Source organism: Pristiophorus japonicus, chromosome 8 (assembly GCF_044704955.1).
Source record: "Pristiophorus japonicus isolate sPriJap1 chromosome 8, sPriJap1.hap1, whole genome shotgun sequence".
Lineage (NCBI taxonomy): Eukaryota > Metazoa > Chordata > Chondrichthyes > Pristiophoridae > Pristiophorus > Pristiophorus japonicus.
In genome coordinates, this window is record NC_091984.1 from 7,749,242 (window position 1) to 7,766,258 (window position 17,017).

General features: G+C 46.7%; 1 protein-coding gene across 1 annotated transcript in view; it reads right to left on the reverse strand.

Moving 5' to 3' along the window:
- Positions 1-17,017, reverse strand: part of LOC139268370 (di-N-acetylchitobiase-like) — a 65,880-nt gene that overhangs the window by 28,904 nt on the left and 19,959 nt on the right. Inside the window, exons 5-7 of the mRNA XM_070886440.1 lie at positions 15,844-16,015; positions 15,656-15,753; positions 1,895-2,056 (exon numbers count right to left, since the gene is read on the reverse strand). Coding sequence (XP_070742541.1) covers positions 1,895-2,056; positions 15,656-15,753; positions 15,844-16,015 — 432 coding nt within the window. The remainder of the gene's footprint in view (positions 1-1,894; positions 2,057-15,655; positions 15,754-15,843; positions 16,016-17,017) is intronic.

Sequence of the window (17,017 nt, forward strand, 5' to 3'; positions counted from 1 at the left end):
CACCAACGTCGACCCTCCGACACACACACAAGTGGCAACCGACATCACGGTGGACCACAAAGCTGAACTCATCATCCCGAGCAGCCCAGCAAGGCCAGTTGCGCAGCAGCCCAGTGAAGGCCCAACCAACTCACCTGCACCTGCATTTGTACCGAGATGATCGACTGGGGAGCGGAGAGCCCCAGATCTTCTCACCCTATAAACAAGTGCACTATTGACTTTGGGAGGGAGTGATGTTATGGATACAACACTATGTAACCAGCATTCTACCGCCACCAGAGGGAATATCGGTTGGAGTCCCAAAGGATCACAGCATCTCTTGGGAGCACTGTATATAAGCAGGCCTCCCATGCTGTACCAGCACTCTGGAGTTAGAATAAAGAGACTAAGGTCACACTAACTCATGTCGACAGTACTCAGTTACATTGCCTTATTCGAGACATAACACTCCTTGCTATCTGTGAGCTGTACTATTTATGGCGCCCCCAACTCCAGTCCTATTTCTCTCCCTTGCATTTTGCGCTCTCTGCTCCACCAACAGGTGAAAAAATGGACCTGTGAGTGAGTGAAGGACATAAGAACATAAGAAATTGGAGTAGGATTAGGCCCTTTGGCCCCTCGAGCCTGCTCCGCCATTCAATAAGATCATGGCTGATCTGATCATGGAATCATTTCCACTTTCCTGCCCGCTCCGCATGACCCTTTACTCTCTTATCGCTCAAAAATCTGTCTACCTCCGCCTTAAATATATTCAAAGACCCAGCCTCCACAGCTCTCTGGGACAGACATTTCCATAGATTTACAACCCTCTGAGAGAAGAAATTTCTCCTCATCTGAGATACAGGTGCAGATGACGGTACATTCGATGAGCGTGACTATGAGACACATGCATCATATTGCCCAATTGGGATGAGTATGGATATGTGGGGAAGTGATGAAGTGAGGGTTGGGTGCTATTCAAAGTTGAGTTGGCGTGAGCAGTGTGATGAAGAATACTAAGCAAGACAGAGTGAAAAGCGTTTAGCTTAAAGCACAGAATGCAGTTGAATCAGCAAAAGTACTTACTTTCTTGACCCAGTGAGATAATTAAACTGCTTTCTATATTGCATCCATGACCTGGGCACAATGCTCCTGCTGCTCTCCTCCTTAACTAACTCCAACTGCACCTCCTTGATGAGAGCAGCAGGTTTCTTTCTCCAATGGCTGGGGGAAAATATGTCTCTCCTCCACCTCCTGACTGCACCCAGCAGTAATTCCAGTGAGGCATCATTGAATCTGGGTGCTGCCCTTGCTCTATTGCCACCATCCATACTGAACATCTCCAATTTATACATGGGCACTGTCCCTTTAAATACAGCTGAGATTATGTCATGTGGGTGTGCATCACGCCCACTGTGCAGCTCGGAGACACAAAACCTTGAAGTCAAAATTAATTGCTACAATTCAGTTCAAATTGCAAAATTCAGCCTGCTCAGTTGATTTCCGTGTTTCCCCCATGTAATTCCACACCGGAGCACACAACCTGCCTTCAGATTAATATTGGGATCAACAATATGGAACAAACTTTCAAACCTAATATTTTGTTTCAGTTTCAACTCTCTAAAAAATAATTGTTGGAATGTGTGTGTTGCTGCCCATCTCGAGTTGCCCAAAGCGACTGTGTGTCTTGCGAGGTATTTCAGAGGGCAGTTAATGATCAGCCACATTGGTGTGTGACCGAGGTTACATAGAGGTCAGATCGGGTAAGGGTAACACATTTCCTTCCCCAAATATGAGTCTCGATTGCCAAATCCTGTACACAGAGAATATTGAATCATGAAAGGCAGTAATGTTCACATTGTACAAATAACATTAAATGCACCAATCTCCATTATGTTTTGATTGATAATCTTACCATGTAGTTAAGATATGGAGCCCTCGAAACTTCATCCCAATATTTGCCGGTAAATGATTTAGGCAAGAGCTTCATGATATCTTTGTATGAGACCGGTCTTGCTGCGTGATAACTGCAAGGGGCACGCATCAAATTCTTTCTTTCCAATTCACATCTACCAGGCTGGAAAGTACAAAAAGGATGAGAAAATAATACTTGTGAATATATATAATTTGGTAACTTCAAAAACACAGGAACAGCATGAACAATCTCCAAATGTAAAGGACAAGACACACCCAGTAGTTTATCTGGAATGTGTAATTAGATCCTGCCTGCCTAATTAATCAACTATTTGCAAATTGTAATTTGAGCCATTCTGACTGCCAGGCGCCAGTCGGAACAGAGCTCACATAGAAGAGATTGGGCTCACCCTTGTGGTTTAACACGTACTCCTACCCCCCAAACATGTTTCTAACATTCAGTTCACCCCGAGTTTCTGATTTTTTGCCAATCAACAAGTTCTTTACCTCCCCCACCACCCAAGTTCCTGACCTTCCCCTCCACGTTTCTGTCATCCTCTCCCCACTCAATTTCCTGCCTTTCACCCTCCCCCCTTCCCACCCCCGAGATCCTGACCTTCTCTCACCCTGCCCAAGTATCTGAACTGCCCCCGCCCAAGTATCTGACCACCCAATGCCCAAGTTCCTGACCACCTTTACCCCTCTGGGCTCTTTACCTTCTTCCCCTACACCCCGTTTCCCCCCAATTCCTAACTTTCTCCACCTTCCCAATTTTCTTCCCCCTTCTGGTTCCTGAACTTCTCCCCCCAACTAGTTCCTTACCATCCCCCACCATCCATAGATGGGGCATTGTGTGTGGGTCACAGATTGTTAACAGGTTTATTGGCTATGAAGTGAATAGTAACCCAGCATGGCTCAAAGACTGGTGTGGAAGAAATGAGTTTCAATTCATGGGGCACTGGTACCAGTACAGGGGTAAGAGGGAACTGTTCGTTGGGACAGGTTTCACTTGAACCATGCTGGGGCTAGTGTCCTGGCAAATTGACTAACTAGGGCTGTAGAGAGGGGAGGGCTCAGGTGAGCAGAAATTTATAAAAGACAAAGAGCAAGGTGAACATAAGAACATAAGAAATAGGAAAAGGAGAAGGCCATACGACCCCTTGAGCCTGCTCCGCCATTTAATACGTTCATGGCTGATCTGATCATGGACTCAGGTCTACTTCCCCGCCCGCTCCCGATAACCCCTTATCCCCTTATCGTTTAAGAAACTGTCTATTTCTGTCTTAAATTTATTCAATGTCCCAGCTTCCACAGCTCTCTGAGGCAGCGAATTCCACACAATAAATTTTTCCTCATCTCTGTTTTAAAAGGGCAGCCCCTTATTCTAAGTTCATGTCCCCTAGTTCTAGTCTCCCCCATCAGTAGAAACATCCTCTCTGCATCCACCTTGTCAAGCTCCCTCATAATCTTATACATTTTGATAACATCACCTCTCATTCTTCTAAATTCCAATGAGTAGAGGCCCAACCTACTCAACCTTTCCTCATAAAGCAAATCCCTCATCCCCAGAATCAACCTAGTGAACCTTCTCTGAACTGCCTCCAAAGCAAGTAAATGTGGAAACTAAAACTGCACATAGTATTCCAGGTGTGGCCTCACCTGTGGTGTCTCTGCACCTTACTACAAATTCACACGAGACATGTACTGCAGATACAGTCACTGCATGACCTTGCCTTTATTCCCAGGACCAAGGAGTGCTGACCCTGGGTGGGACCTCCCCTTTTATACCTGGAAATTCAGGTGAGGAGTGTCTCCCACAAGTTCACCCCCTGTGGTCAGGGTGTGCATTTCTAGGGTATAAGTACAGTGTACAGGAGTTGCATGAAATTTACAGTTACATGAAGATTACCGTTGCATGATGGTTACATACATGACATCACCTCCCCCTTACGTCTTATTGTGTCAAAGGTTAAGCCTATCGGGTGGTCGACTCTCTCTCGTGGAGCGCCGCAGTTGGAGCTCTGGTGGCTGAGCCTTGGCATGCGTCTCTGTCACCTGAGGTGATTCCGGCCTGTCCGGGCTGGCCGCAGGGAGTGTGCATGCTGTGGACTGTCCTTGTTGCTCGTCCACTGGCAGTGGTGTGGGTGACATCTCATGCTCTTCCTCAGGTTCCTCCGTGTCTATGCTGAACCTATTCTTTACTTGGTCCAAGTGTTTGCGGCATATCTGCCCATTGTTTAGTCTGACCACTATGACCCTATTCCCTTCTTTGCCGATTACTGTGCCCTCAAGCCACTTGAGTCCCAAAGCATGGTTAAGAACAAATACCGGGTCATCCATTTCTGTACAGCTCCCCCTTGAGCCTCGATCATGGAGCTCGGTTTGGGATTGGCGCTTGCCCTCAACAATGTCTGCCACGTCTGGGTGAATGAGGGACAGCCGCGTTTTAAGCGTGCGTTTCATGAGGAGTTCTGCTGGCGGGACTCCCGTGAGTGCGGGCGGGACCTGTAGGCCAGCAGGAGGCGCGATAGGCGGTACTGAAGAGAGGGTCCTTGGATGCGTAGCATGCCCTGTTTTATGACTTGGACCGCACGTTCTGCCTGCCCATTGGAAGCCGGCTTGAACGGCGCTGTCCGGACATGTTTGATCCCATTGCCCTACATAAAATCCTGGAATTCATGGCTGGTGAAACACGGGCCATTGTCGATGACCAGGATGTCCGGCAAGCCGTGGGTCGCGAAAACAGTACGCAGACTCTCCACGGTGATGGATGTCATGCACGAGTTCAATATGATGCACTCGATCCACTTCGAGTATGCATCGACAACGATCAGGAACATTTTTCCCATGAACGGGCCCGCATAGTCGACGTGAATACGTGACCATGGCCTGGTGGGCCAGGGCCACGGGCTGAGTGGGGCCTCCCTGGGGGCATTGCCCAGCTGGGCACACGTCGTGCACCTGCGAACCCAGTGTTCCAGGTCTGAGTCAATCCCCGGCCACCATACATGTGACCGATCAATGGCCTTCATTAACACGATGTTCGCTGTGGAGTTCCCTGGCGAACGCTTCCTTTCCTTTCTGGGGCATGACTACCCAGCTGTCCCATAGCAGGCAATCGGCTTGGATAGAGAGCTCATCCATCCGTCTGTAAAACGGTCTGACCTCCTCGGGGCACGCCCCGTGTGCGGGCACCCAATCCCCAGTCAGAGCACATTTCTTTATCATGGATAGGAGGGGGTCCCTGTTGGTCCAGAGTTTGATCTGGCGGGCTGTGATAGGGGAGCCTGCAGTGTCAAAAGCCTCAATGGCCATGACCATCTCCGCGTTTTGATCCGACGCCCCCTCAGTGGTGGCCAGTGGGAGCCTGCTGAGCGCATCAGCGCAATTTTCGGTGCCTGGCCGGTGCCGTATGGTGTAGTCATACGCAGCCAGCGTGAGAGCCCATTGCTGTATGCGAGCTGACGGACAACAGGGATGTTAACGGCTTGTGGTCCGTTTCTAGCTCGAACCGTCTACCGAAAAGTTACTGGTGCATCTTTTTCACACCGTAAACACAAGCGAGTGCTTCCTATTCAACCAAGCCATATCCACGCTCTGCCTGGGAGAGCGACCTGGAGGCATAAGCCACCAGTTGGAGTCGGCCGACATCGTTACCCTGCTGCAACACACAACCAACCCCGTAGGATGACGCATCGCACTTTAAAACCAGTTTTTTTACAGGGCTCATACAAAGTCAACAGTTTGTTCGAATATAGCAAGTTCCTCGCCTTATTGAAAGCCCATTTGTGACAGTCCCCCCCAAAGCCATTCACAACCTTTACGCAGGAGCATGTGTAATGGCTCCAACAGTGTGTTTAAGTTCGGCAGCAAGTTCCCAAAATAGTTCAAAAGTCCCAGGAATGATCGCAACTCTGACGTGTTGCCGGGCCTGGGTTTTTGATTCAGTGGGCCGGATCCCATCTGCGGCAATCCTCCTGCCCAAAAACTCGACCTCTGGGGCCAAAAACACACACTTGGCCTTTTTCAGTTGCAAGCCTACCCGGTCCAGTCGGCGTAGCACCTCCTCCAGGTTGTGGAGGTGTTCCTCGGTGTCTTGACCCGTTATAAGGATGTCGTCTTGGAATACGATTGTTCCCGGAATGGATTTGAGCAAGCTTTCCATGTTTCTCTGAAAGATAGCTGCTGCCGAACGAATGCCAAACGGACACCTGTTGTAGGTAAATAATTCCTTCTGCGTCGTGATGGTGGTCAGAAGCTTGGATTCTTCAGCCAGTTCCTGGGTCATGTAGGCCGAAGTGAGGTCCAGCTTTGTGAACAGCTTTCCACCTGCCAGCATGGCAAAAAGGTCCTCTGCTCTCGGGAGCGGGTATTGGTTTTGCAGCGACACTCGGTTGATGGTGGCTTTGTAGTCGCCACAAATCCGAACCGAGCCATCTGCTTTAAGAACAGGAATGAAGGGACTTGCCCAGTTGCTGAATTCAATGGCCGAAATTATGCCCTCTCTGAGCAGCCTGTCCAATTCACTTTCAATTTTCTCAACGCATCACATACGGCACCGCTCTGGCTTTGTGGTGCACTGGTCTGGCGTCCGGAGTGATGCGTATCACTACTTTAGTGCTCTTGAACGTTCCGACACCGGGTTGAAACAGTGACCCAAATTTTTGTAGGACCTGTGAGCATGAACTTTGCTCCGCAGATGAAATGGCGTGCACATCCCCCCATTTCCAATTCATCTCGGCTAGCCAATTCCTCCCCAAGAGCACGGTGCCATTTCCCGGGATGATGCAGAGTGGCAGCCGGTTCTGTGATCCATTATGTGTTACCATCAAGTTTGCACTGCCTAGCACTGGGATGATCTCTTTGGTGTACGTCCGTGGATGGGCAATGGCAGACATTTAGAGACCGCATGGATGAACTACAACAATTGTACATTCCTGTCTGGCGTAAAAATAAAAAAGGGAAGGTGGCTCAACCGTGGCTATCTAGAGAAATCAGGGATAGTATTAAAGCCAAGGAAGTGGCATACAAATTGGCCAGAAATAGCAGCGAACCCGGGGACTGGGAGAAATTTAGAACTCAGCAGAGGAGGACAAAGGGTTTGATTATGGCAGGGAAAATGGAGTACGAGAAGAAGCTTGCAGGGAACATTAAGACGGATTTCAAAAGTTTCTATCGGTATATAAAGAGAAAAAGATTAGTAAAGACAAACGTAGGTCCCCTGCAGTCAGAATCAGGGGAAGTCACAACGGGGAACAAAGAAATGGCGGACCAATTGAACAAGTACTTTGGTTCGGTATTCACGAAGGAGGACACAAACAACCTTCCGAATATAAAAGGGGTCAGAGGGTCTAGTAAGGAGGAGGAACTGAGGGAAATCTTTATTAGTCGGGAAATTGTGTTGGGGAAATTGATGGGATTGAAGGCCGATAAATCCCCAGGGCCTCATGGACTGCATCCCAGAGTAATTAAGGAGGTGGCCTTGGAAATAGCGGATGCATTGACAGTCATTTTCCAACATTCCATTGACTCTGGATCAGTTCCTATGGAGTGGAGGGTAGCCAATGTAACCCCACTTTTTAAAAAAGGAGGGAGAGAGAAAACAGGGAATTATAGACCGGTCAGCCTGACCTCAGTAGTGGGTAAAATGATGGAATCAATTATTAAGGATGGCATAGCAGCGCATTTGGAAAATGGTGACATGATAGGTCCAAGTCAGCATGGATTTGTGAAAGGGAAATCATGCTTGACAAATCTTCTGGAATTTTTTGAGGATGTTTCCAGTAAAGTGGACAAAGGAGAACCAGTTGATGTGGTATATTTGGACTTTCAGAAGGCTTTCGACAAGGTCCCACACAAGAGATTAATGTGCAAAGTTAAAGCACATGGGATTGGGGGTAGTGTGCTGATGTGGATTGAGAACTGGTTGTCAGACAGGAAGCAAAGAGTAGGAGTAAATGGGTACTTTTCAGAATGGCAGGCAGTGACTAGTGGGGTACCGCAAGGTTCTGTGCTGGGGCCCCAGCTGTTTACATTGTATATTAATGATTTAGATGAGGGGATTAAATGTAGTATCTCCAAATTTGCGGATGACACTAAGTTGGGTGGCAGTGTGAGCTGCGAGGAGGATGCTATGAGGCTGCAGAGTGACTTGGATAGGTTAGGTGAGTGGGCAAATGCATGGCAGATGAAGTATAATGTGGATAAATGTGAGGTTATCCACTTTGGTGGTAAAAACAGAGAGACAGACTATTATCTGAATGGTGACAGATTAGGAAAAGGGGAGGTGCAACGAGATCTGGGTGTCATGGTACATCAGTCATTGAAGGTTGGCATGCAGGTGCAGCAGGCGGTTAAGAAAGCAAATGGCATGTTGGCCTTAATAGCGAGGGGATTTGAGTACAGGGGCAGGGAGGTGTTGCTACAGTTGTATAGGGCCTTGGTGAGGCCACACCTGGAGTATTGTGTACAGTTTTGGTCTCCTAACTTGAGGAAGGACATTCTTGCTATTGAGGGAGTGCAGCGAAGATTTACCAGACTGATTCCTGGGATGGTGGGACTGGCCTATCAAGAAAGACTGGATCAACTGGGCTTGTATTCACTGGAGTTCATAAGAATGAGAGGGGACCTCATAGAAACGTTTAAAATTCTGACGGGTTTAGACAGGTTAGATGCAGGAAGAATGTTCCCAATGTTGGGGAAGTCCAGAACCAGGGGTCACAGTCTACGGATAAGGGGTAAGCCATTTAGGACCGAGATGAGGAGAAACTTCTTCATCCAGAGAGTGGTGAACCTGTGGAATTCTCTACCACAGAAAGTAGTTGAGGCCAATTCACTAAATATATTCAAAAGGGAGTTAGATGAAGTCCTTACTACTCGGGGGATCAAGGGGTATGGCGAGAAAGCAGGAAGGGGGTACTGAAGTTTCATGTTCAGCCATGAACTTATTGAATGGCGGTTCAGGCTAGAAGGGCTGAATGGCCTACTCCTGCACCTATTTTCTATGTTTCTATGTTTCTATGTAGCTGCATGTCAATGCGTGCCAGATTGGGCCTGCTCGCTCTGTGTGGCCATAGTCTCTCAAATTGTTGGGCGCTCATAAGTGACTGGCTAGCTCCTGTATCCAGCTCCATGTGCACCGAGATGCCATTCAATAAAATTTTCATGATCATTGGTGGCGTTTTAGTGTATGAGCTTTGGACGTCAGCCACGTGAACCCGCTAAACTTCAGCATCCATGGCTTTACCCCAGGCCTTATCCTGCATTGCAGACCCCTCGTCTGGTTCCTCTGTCTCACAGATTAGCCTCGCTACAGTCTTTTTGCACATCCTGGCCAAGTGTCCACTGATGTTGCAAATCCTACAGGTATATTGCTGGAACCTGCATCTTTTCGCAGTATGTCTACCCCCGCACCTCCAGCATGAGCTGAGATTGTTAACAAAAGGACTGTTCCAGGCATTCCTCTCTGATTGCCCATTTGGTTGTTTCTAAGCACTCTGAATGTGGGTGTTAATGGTCCCATCGCGGGAAGCGTTCTTCCTTGTGATGGCGTGAATTGCCGATTCCCTTTCCATTGTCCCCGTTGCGGGCCCACCCAAGAGTCTGTTGCTGCCTGGGCAGTTTCTAAATGCCCTTGCCTGCCTGCGGGGTCCAGAGCCGCATTCACCATGTTAACTCCCTGGTCCATCATCACGTTGGAACCAGGGCTGCGCACATAAATTAGCTTGGTCTCCTCTTCCCCTGCCATGAAGGTCTGAGCTATCAACGCCGCCCCTTCTAAAGTTAAGTCTTTGGTCACTGTGAGCTTCCTGAAAATCCTGGCATGATTAATGCCCTCAATGAAGAAATCCCTTAACATCTCCCCTCTGCAGGCGTTTGTGAACTTAGAGACTGGCCAAACGCCGCAGGTCCGCAACGAAGTACGAGATGTTTTGTCCCTCCCGACGCCGGTGTGTGTAGAACCGGTGCCGGGCCATGTGTATGCTAGTCGCCGGCTTAAGATGCTCACTGATCAGCTGGCTGAGCTCTTCAAAAGACATGTCCGCTAGCTTTTGGGGTGCGAGCAAGTCATTCATCAGTGCATACGTCTGTGGTCCGCAGCTGGTCAGTAGATGCGCCCTCCGCTTGTCAGCCGCTGTCGCTTCCAGCCAGTCCTTCGTGACAAAGCTCTGCTGGAGGCTCTCCATTAAGTCATCCCAGTCCTCACCCACACAGTAACGTTCCTCTGTGCTACCGATGGCCAGCCTCGTGGTTCAGTGATTCCCGTTTCTCGTCGCCAAATGTGGTGTCCCTGCACCTTACTACAAATTCACATGAGGCATGTACTGCAGACACGATCACTGCGTGACCTTAACCTTTATTCCCAGGTCCAAGGAGTGCTGGCCCTGGGTGGGACCTCCCCTTTTATACCTGGAAACCCAGGTGAGGAGTGTCTCCCACAAGTTCACCCCCTGTGGTCAGGGTGTGCATTTCTCGGGTATAAGTACAGTGTACAGGAGTTGCATGAAGATTACAGTTACATGAAGATTACCGCTGCATGATGGTTACATACATGACATTACCAATACCTAATACAGCTGTAGCAAGATTTCCCTGTTTTTATACTCCATCCCCTTCGTAATAAAGGCCAAGATACTGTTGGCCTTCCTGGTCACTTGCTGTACCTGCATACTATCCTTTTGTGTTTCATGTACAATTACCCCCCAGGTCCCGCTGTACTGCGGCACTTTGCAATCTTTCTCCATTTAAATAATACCTTGATCTATGAAGGCAATAGGGCAGGTCAGCGGTGGGGGAAATGATAACCAAAGTCTGACAGGAAGGGACAGAATGTATAAAAATCAGAGTGTATCAGAAAGTATGGTCAAAGCAGGACAAAATGGTAAAATCATAGAATCATAGTAACACAGATATATACAGCACGGAAGGAGGCCATTTTGGCCCATCGAGTCTGCGCCGGCCAACCAAGAACTCTCCAGCCTGATCCCACTTTCCATCTCTTGGTTCGTAGCCCTGTAGGTTACAGCACTTTAAGTGCACATCCAAGTATCTTTTAAATGTGGTGAGGGTTCCTGCCTCTAGCACCCTTTCAGGCAGTGAGTTCCAGACCACCATTATCCTCTGGGTGAAGAAATTTCCACTCATATCTTCCCAAAACCTCCCCCCAATTATTTTAAATCTATGTCACTTAGTTGTTTGACCCTCTGCCAAGGGAAACAGGTCCTTTCTATCCACTCTATCCAGGCCCCTCATAATTTTATACACCTCAATCAGGTCTTCCCTTAGCACCCTGTCCAAAGAAAACAGACCCAGCATCTCCAATCTTTCCTCATAGCCAAAAAGACAAAATGAAAAGCTTTTTAGCTGAATGCATGCGGCATTGGTAAGAAGATAGATGAGATAACGGTGCAAATAAATGCAAGTGGGTATGATTTGATACGCATTACAGGGATGAGGTTGCAAGGGTGGGAACTGTATATTCAGGGGTATTTGACAATTCGGAAGGATAGACTGAAAGGAATAGGAGGTGGGGTAGCTCCATTAATAAAGGATGAGATCAGTGTAGTAATGAGAAATTATATTGGCTCAGAAGATCAAGATGTAGAATCAGTTTGGGTGGAGATAAGAAATAATAAGGGGAAGAAGTCACTGGTGAGGTTAGTCTGTAGACCCCCTAACAATAGCTACATTGTTGGATGGAATATAACTCAAGAAATAATGGAGGCTTGTAAGAAAGGAATGGCAATAATCATGGGTGTAAAGTCCTGTCCCCTCAATACAGATTCACACGGGGCATGTAGTGAAGTCAAGGTCACTCTGGACCTGCACCTTTATTTCACAGCTCTGGAATGCTGCACTTGCCTGAGACCTGTCCTTATATATCTGTCTCTTGCAAGTGCACCCCTGGTGGTAAGGTATGCTGGTGGTTACAGGTCATATCTTATTACAGTCATGTATAGCATGTTAGGATACAGTTATATATAATAATGTAAGATACATGACAATGGGTAATTTTAATCATCATATTGATTGGACAAATCAAATTGAGGAAGAGTTCATCCAGAATGGTTTCCTTGAACAATACCTTGCAGAACCAACCAGGGAGCAGGCTATCTCAGATCTGGTACTGTATAATGAGACAGGATTAATAAATGATCTCATGGTAAAGGATCCTCTAGGAAAGAGAAATCATAGTATGGTTGAATTTCAAATTCAGTTGGAGGGTGAGAAAGTCAGATCTCAAACCAGTGTCCTGATCCTAAATAAAGATGATTACAAAGGTATGAAAGCAGAGTTGGCTAAAGTGGACTCGGAAAATAGATTAAAATGTAAGACATTTATAAGCAGTGACGGATAATGAGGAGATATTTCATAACTCTCAACAAAATATATTCCGGTGAGAAGGAAAGATTTTACCAGAAGAGAGAACCATCCGTGGTTTATTAAGAAAGTAAAGGATGGTATCAAATTGAAAACAACAGTGTACAAAGTTGCCAAGATTAGTGGGAGGCCAGAGGACTGGGGATTTTGAAGTAAACAGCAAAGGATGACTTTAAAAGTAATAAAAAGAGGGAAGATAGATTATGAGAGTAAACTAGCAAGAAATATAAAAACAGAAAGTAAGAGTTTCTACAGGTATATAAAAAGGAAGAGAGTAGCTAAAGTAAATGTTGGTCACTTAGAGGATGAGACCGGGGAATTAATAATAGGTAACAGGAAAATAGCAGCGACTTTGAACAAATATTTTGTGTCGGTCTTCACGGTAGAAGACAGAAAAACATCCCAATAATGGATAATACAGGGGCTATATGGAGGGAGGAACTTAAAACAATCACGATCACTAAAGAAAAAGTACTCAGTAAAATAATGAGGTTAAAGGTGCACAAGTCCCTGGACCTAATGTCTGTATCCGAGGGTCTTAAAAGAAGTAGCTGTAGACATAGTGGATGCATTGGTGGTAATCGACCAAAATTCCCTGGATTTGGAGAGGTCCCAGCAGATTTGAAAACCGCAAATGTAACGCCCCAATTTAAAAAAGGAGGCGACCGAAAACAGGAAACAATAGACCAATTAGCCTAACATCTGTCGTTGGGAAAATGCTGGAGTCCATTATTAAAGAAGCTATAGCAGGACATTTGGAAAAGCATAATTCAGTCAAGCAGAGTCAGCATGGTTTTATGAAAGGGAAATCATTTTTGACAAATTTGCTGGAATTCTTTGAGGATGTAACGAGCAGGGTGGATAAGGGGGAACCAGTGGATGTGGTGTATTTGGATTCCCAGATGGCGTTCAATAACGTGCCACATAAAAGGCTACTGCACAAGATAAAAACTCACGGGGTTGGGGGTAATATATTAGCATTGATATTGGATTGGCTAACTAACAGAAATCAGAGTGGGGATAAATGGGTCATTTTCCGGTTGGCAAACTGTAACTAGTGGGGTGCCATAGGGATTGGTGCTGGGGCCTCAACTATTTACAATCTATATTAATGATTTGGATGAAGGGATCGAGTGTAACGTAGCCACATTAGCTGATGATACAAAGTTGGGTGGGAAAGCAAGTTGTGAGGAGGACACAAACAATCTGCAAAGGGATGTAGACAGGCTAAGTGAGTGGGCAAATATTTATCAGATAGAGGATAATGTGGGAATGTGTGAGGTTATCCACTTTGGCAGGAAAAATAAAAAAGCAAATTATTATTTAAATAGAGCGAAATTACAAAATGCTGTAGCACAGAGGGACCTGGAGTCCTTGTGCATGAAACACAAAAAGTTAGTATGCAGGTACAGCCAAGCAATCAGGAAGCAAATGGAATGTTGGCCTTTATTGCAAAGGGGATGGAGTATAAAAGCAGGGAAGTCCTGCTACAACTGTCAGGGTCTTGGTGAGGCCACACGAGAGTACTGCGTACAGTTTTGGTCTCCTTATTTAAGGAGGGATATACTTGCATTGGAGGCAGTTCAGAGAAGGTTCACCAGGTTGATTCCTGAGATGAGGGTGTTGAGTTATGAAGAAAGAGAGCTGTGGAAGCTAGGTCATTGAATATAAGGAGATAGACAGATTTTTAGATAATAAGTGAGCGAAGGATTATGGGAGCGGACAGGGAAGTGGAGCCGAGCCCAAGATCAGATTAGCCATGATCTTATTAAATGGTAGAGCAGGCTCGAGGGGCCAAATGGCCTACTCCTGCTCCTGTTTCTTATGTTTAACAGTATCATGAGTCCTGGATTTCATCCAGTCCAATGGTATCACTTGCCACACAAGTAGCGAGCATTCTGAGAAACCAATCAGATGTAGAGGAAGGAGAGGGAGAACATGGTGTAGGTAAAGAGGGTAGGATTGAATGTATGTGATCCCCTTTACCATCTGGATCACATTCTCAAGCTCATTCCTTCCGTCACCCCCCCCCCCGCCAGCTTTCGGCCTGAGCCACATTCTTCCCCCATCCTCACTGTGCTCTCCGTGCTATTTAACCTCCCCGTCCCCGAATTCCTGACCTCCTCTCGCCCCCGAGTTCCTGACCCCCCCTCTCCCCATCGAGGTCCTGATCTCCTCTCCCCTCAGAACCCTCTCCCTTCGCTCTAATCCTCTTTCCTATCCTTAAATCTTCCCCCTTCTCTCTCTCTCTCTCTCTCTCCCACTCTACCATTCTCTCTCCCCTCTCTCTCTCTCCTCTGTCTCTCACTACACCCGTGTCTCTCTTCCCTCTCTCTCTACATCCCTCTCTCTCTTCACTCCCCTCTCCCACTCTCCCACTCTCCCTCCCACTCACCCTCCCTCCCTTTTGCCCCTTTCTCTTTTCCTCTATCTACCCTTCACCACTCTCTCTCTCTCTCCCTCTCGCCCCTCTCTCTCACTCTCCCTCTCTCCCCCCCCCGCTCTCTCTCCCCATCTATCTTACCCCTCTCTCTCACTCACTTTCACCCTATCACTCCACTCCCCCTCTCTCTCTCTGACGTTCTGCCTCTCTCCCTCTCCCTCTCTTCCGCTGGCATCCCCCCACCCCGCCCCCAACGGATCCAATGACCTTTTCCTTCTCTCTCATTCCCCCACTCTCTCTCTCTCGCTCTCTTTCAGCCGCTGCCCCACCTTGCCCCTGGCCACCAACGGATACAGTGACCTTCTCCTTGAGGAGTGAAGTAAAGCGTGGCCCATAGTGCAGACCACATCTGTTGGGTACTGTGCTTTCGCGGCTTCGGTAAACAGCGTGCATGTGCAGAAGGGGATCGGGTGCACATTGGGATACCGCCAACATGCTCAGAAGGACGCAAAGATGTTCGGCAGATACTCACAGTGACTGAAAGTAGCAGATTAAGGGCTGATCTAATTGATGTGTTTAACATGATCAAAGGAGTTGATTGGGTAGATAGAGAGAAAGTAATTCCACTGGAGGGTGAAGTCCTGAACAATGCACTTCGGGGCAGCTTCAATGGAATACAATATTAAATAGCATGGATAAGGTAAGCCCAGAGAGCAAGCCAGTGGATGTAAATGGAAATTAGTGAAAAATAAACATGGAACAGAAATTAAAAACCTTTTTGTTAAAAAAAGAGAAGTTTTTGAAATAGTGTGCAGAACAAACTGACAGACACAAAAACATTGGGCTGTTCCAAAACACAATTAGATGTCCTGATGAGACAATTAATGTACCAGATGGATGAGTTTCAGGTGAATTGATTCTACTCCCATTTTGTTTATGTTTTTGCAGGTAAACTCAAAAGAGTTTCTTGTGCAATGCAAGCTGACCATTTTGCCTTACCTCAAAAAAGCGCTTGCAAGTATAGTCATAACCAGACCATGCAAGTCCCAACACGAGCTTTCTGGATTCAATACCAAGTTTGATATAAGCGGACAGACCTAAATGGGCAAAAAACAACAATGAGGTTCTTAGATTAACATTGATATAGGGCAGGTAGACACTGAACCTGAACATTTTATTGTACATACCTGATACAACCTGGTGATAAATAGCATTTGGGCTTGCAAAACACTCGTTGATCGTTTGCGTATGCATATCATAGGATCTCACAAACAAAATGTCACAATGTTTTGCAATTGAAGCAAAGTCATAGCATTGGCCCTCTATGCAGTTTGGAGCCCAAGGCACAATAAATGTGACCTAAGGGCCAAAGAATAAAACGAAGAAGTTAATTAGTAGCACTTTAGGTTAACAATATATTAATCATGTTCAATCTCTCATCGTTCACTCAACTTCTTCCTCCAATTTTTCTGTCAATTATCTCTCCTCTCCTAAAGGCATCAAGTTGTGACCAAATTACAATCGCAAATCGATCGGCCATGTTCCAATACCTGATCAAAGTGATGTAAGAAATTGTGAATTCGAAGAAGTAACTTGAGACCAAGATGTCCCTTCAGACTGGTGTTAGAATAAAGGATTCATTCCCTGGTACAATAGCTAAAGCTACGTGAACAGCGTGAACATCAATAACTGATAACAGGCAGCTGCAAACATCTGAAGGCCAAGAATGGAATGTCTGTCTCCAACTTTGGGAGATGTGAAGAGGAGGGTTTCACCCAAGAGTTGAGACAAAGAACCTGACATATCATAGGTTAAATGGTCCTGTCCGTATCCTACACCAGGCCCACCCCTAAAAAGAATATAAAAGAAAGACCCAGTGTAGTGTAGGAGAGGCGTGAGTTCGGGGCCCAGAAGAGCCGAGGTGCCCAGGGGCAGCACGGGCCAGCCCACATTGCGATATGTGTGCGTACTAGGTCCGTGCAGCAGAGCTGGTCTCCAGTCGTCTTGGTTAATCCTTGCCACTGGACCAAGACCTCGGTCAAGCCCGTGTGGTGGCTGGGGTGCAATGGCCACCCCACATTAAAAAAATCCACCCACAGGCATCTTCCACCCTTCAACATGTAGTTCGGGACCTGGAATATTAGGTCCTTCATTGAAACACCTGTGAACTCATCCCTTTTTTGCGTGGAAGCAAGTCATCCTCGCTTCGAGGGACCGCCTATGATGATGATGACTGTCTTTTAAATTGGGTTACAGTAAAGAAAATTGCTATTGTCTTAGATAGTTTAAATTAAAAATGCATGGTCTCATTTTAAATCAATTGGAACTTTAAAAAACATCGTTTTGGTAGGTAGTGCAATG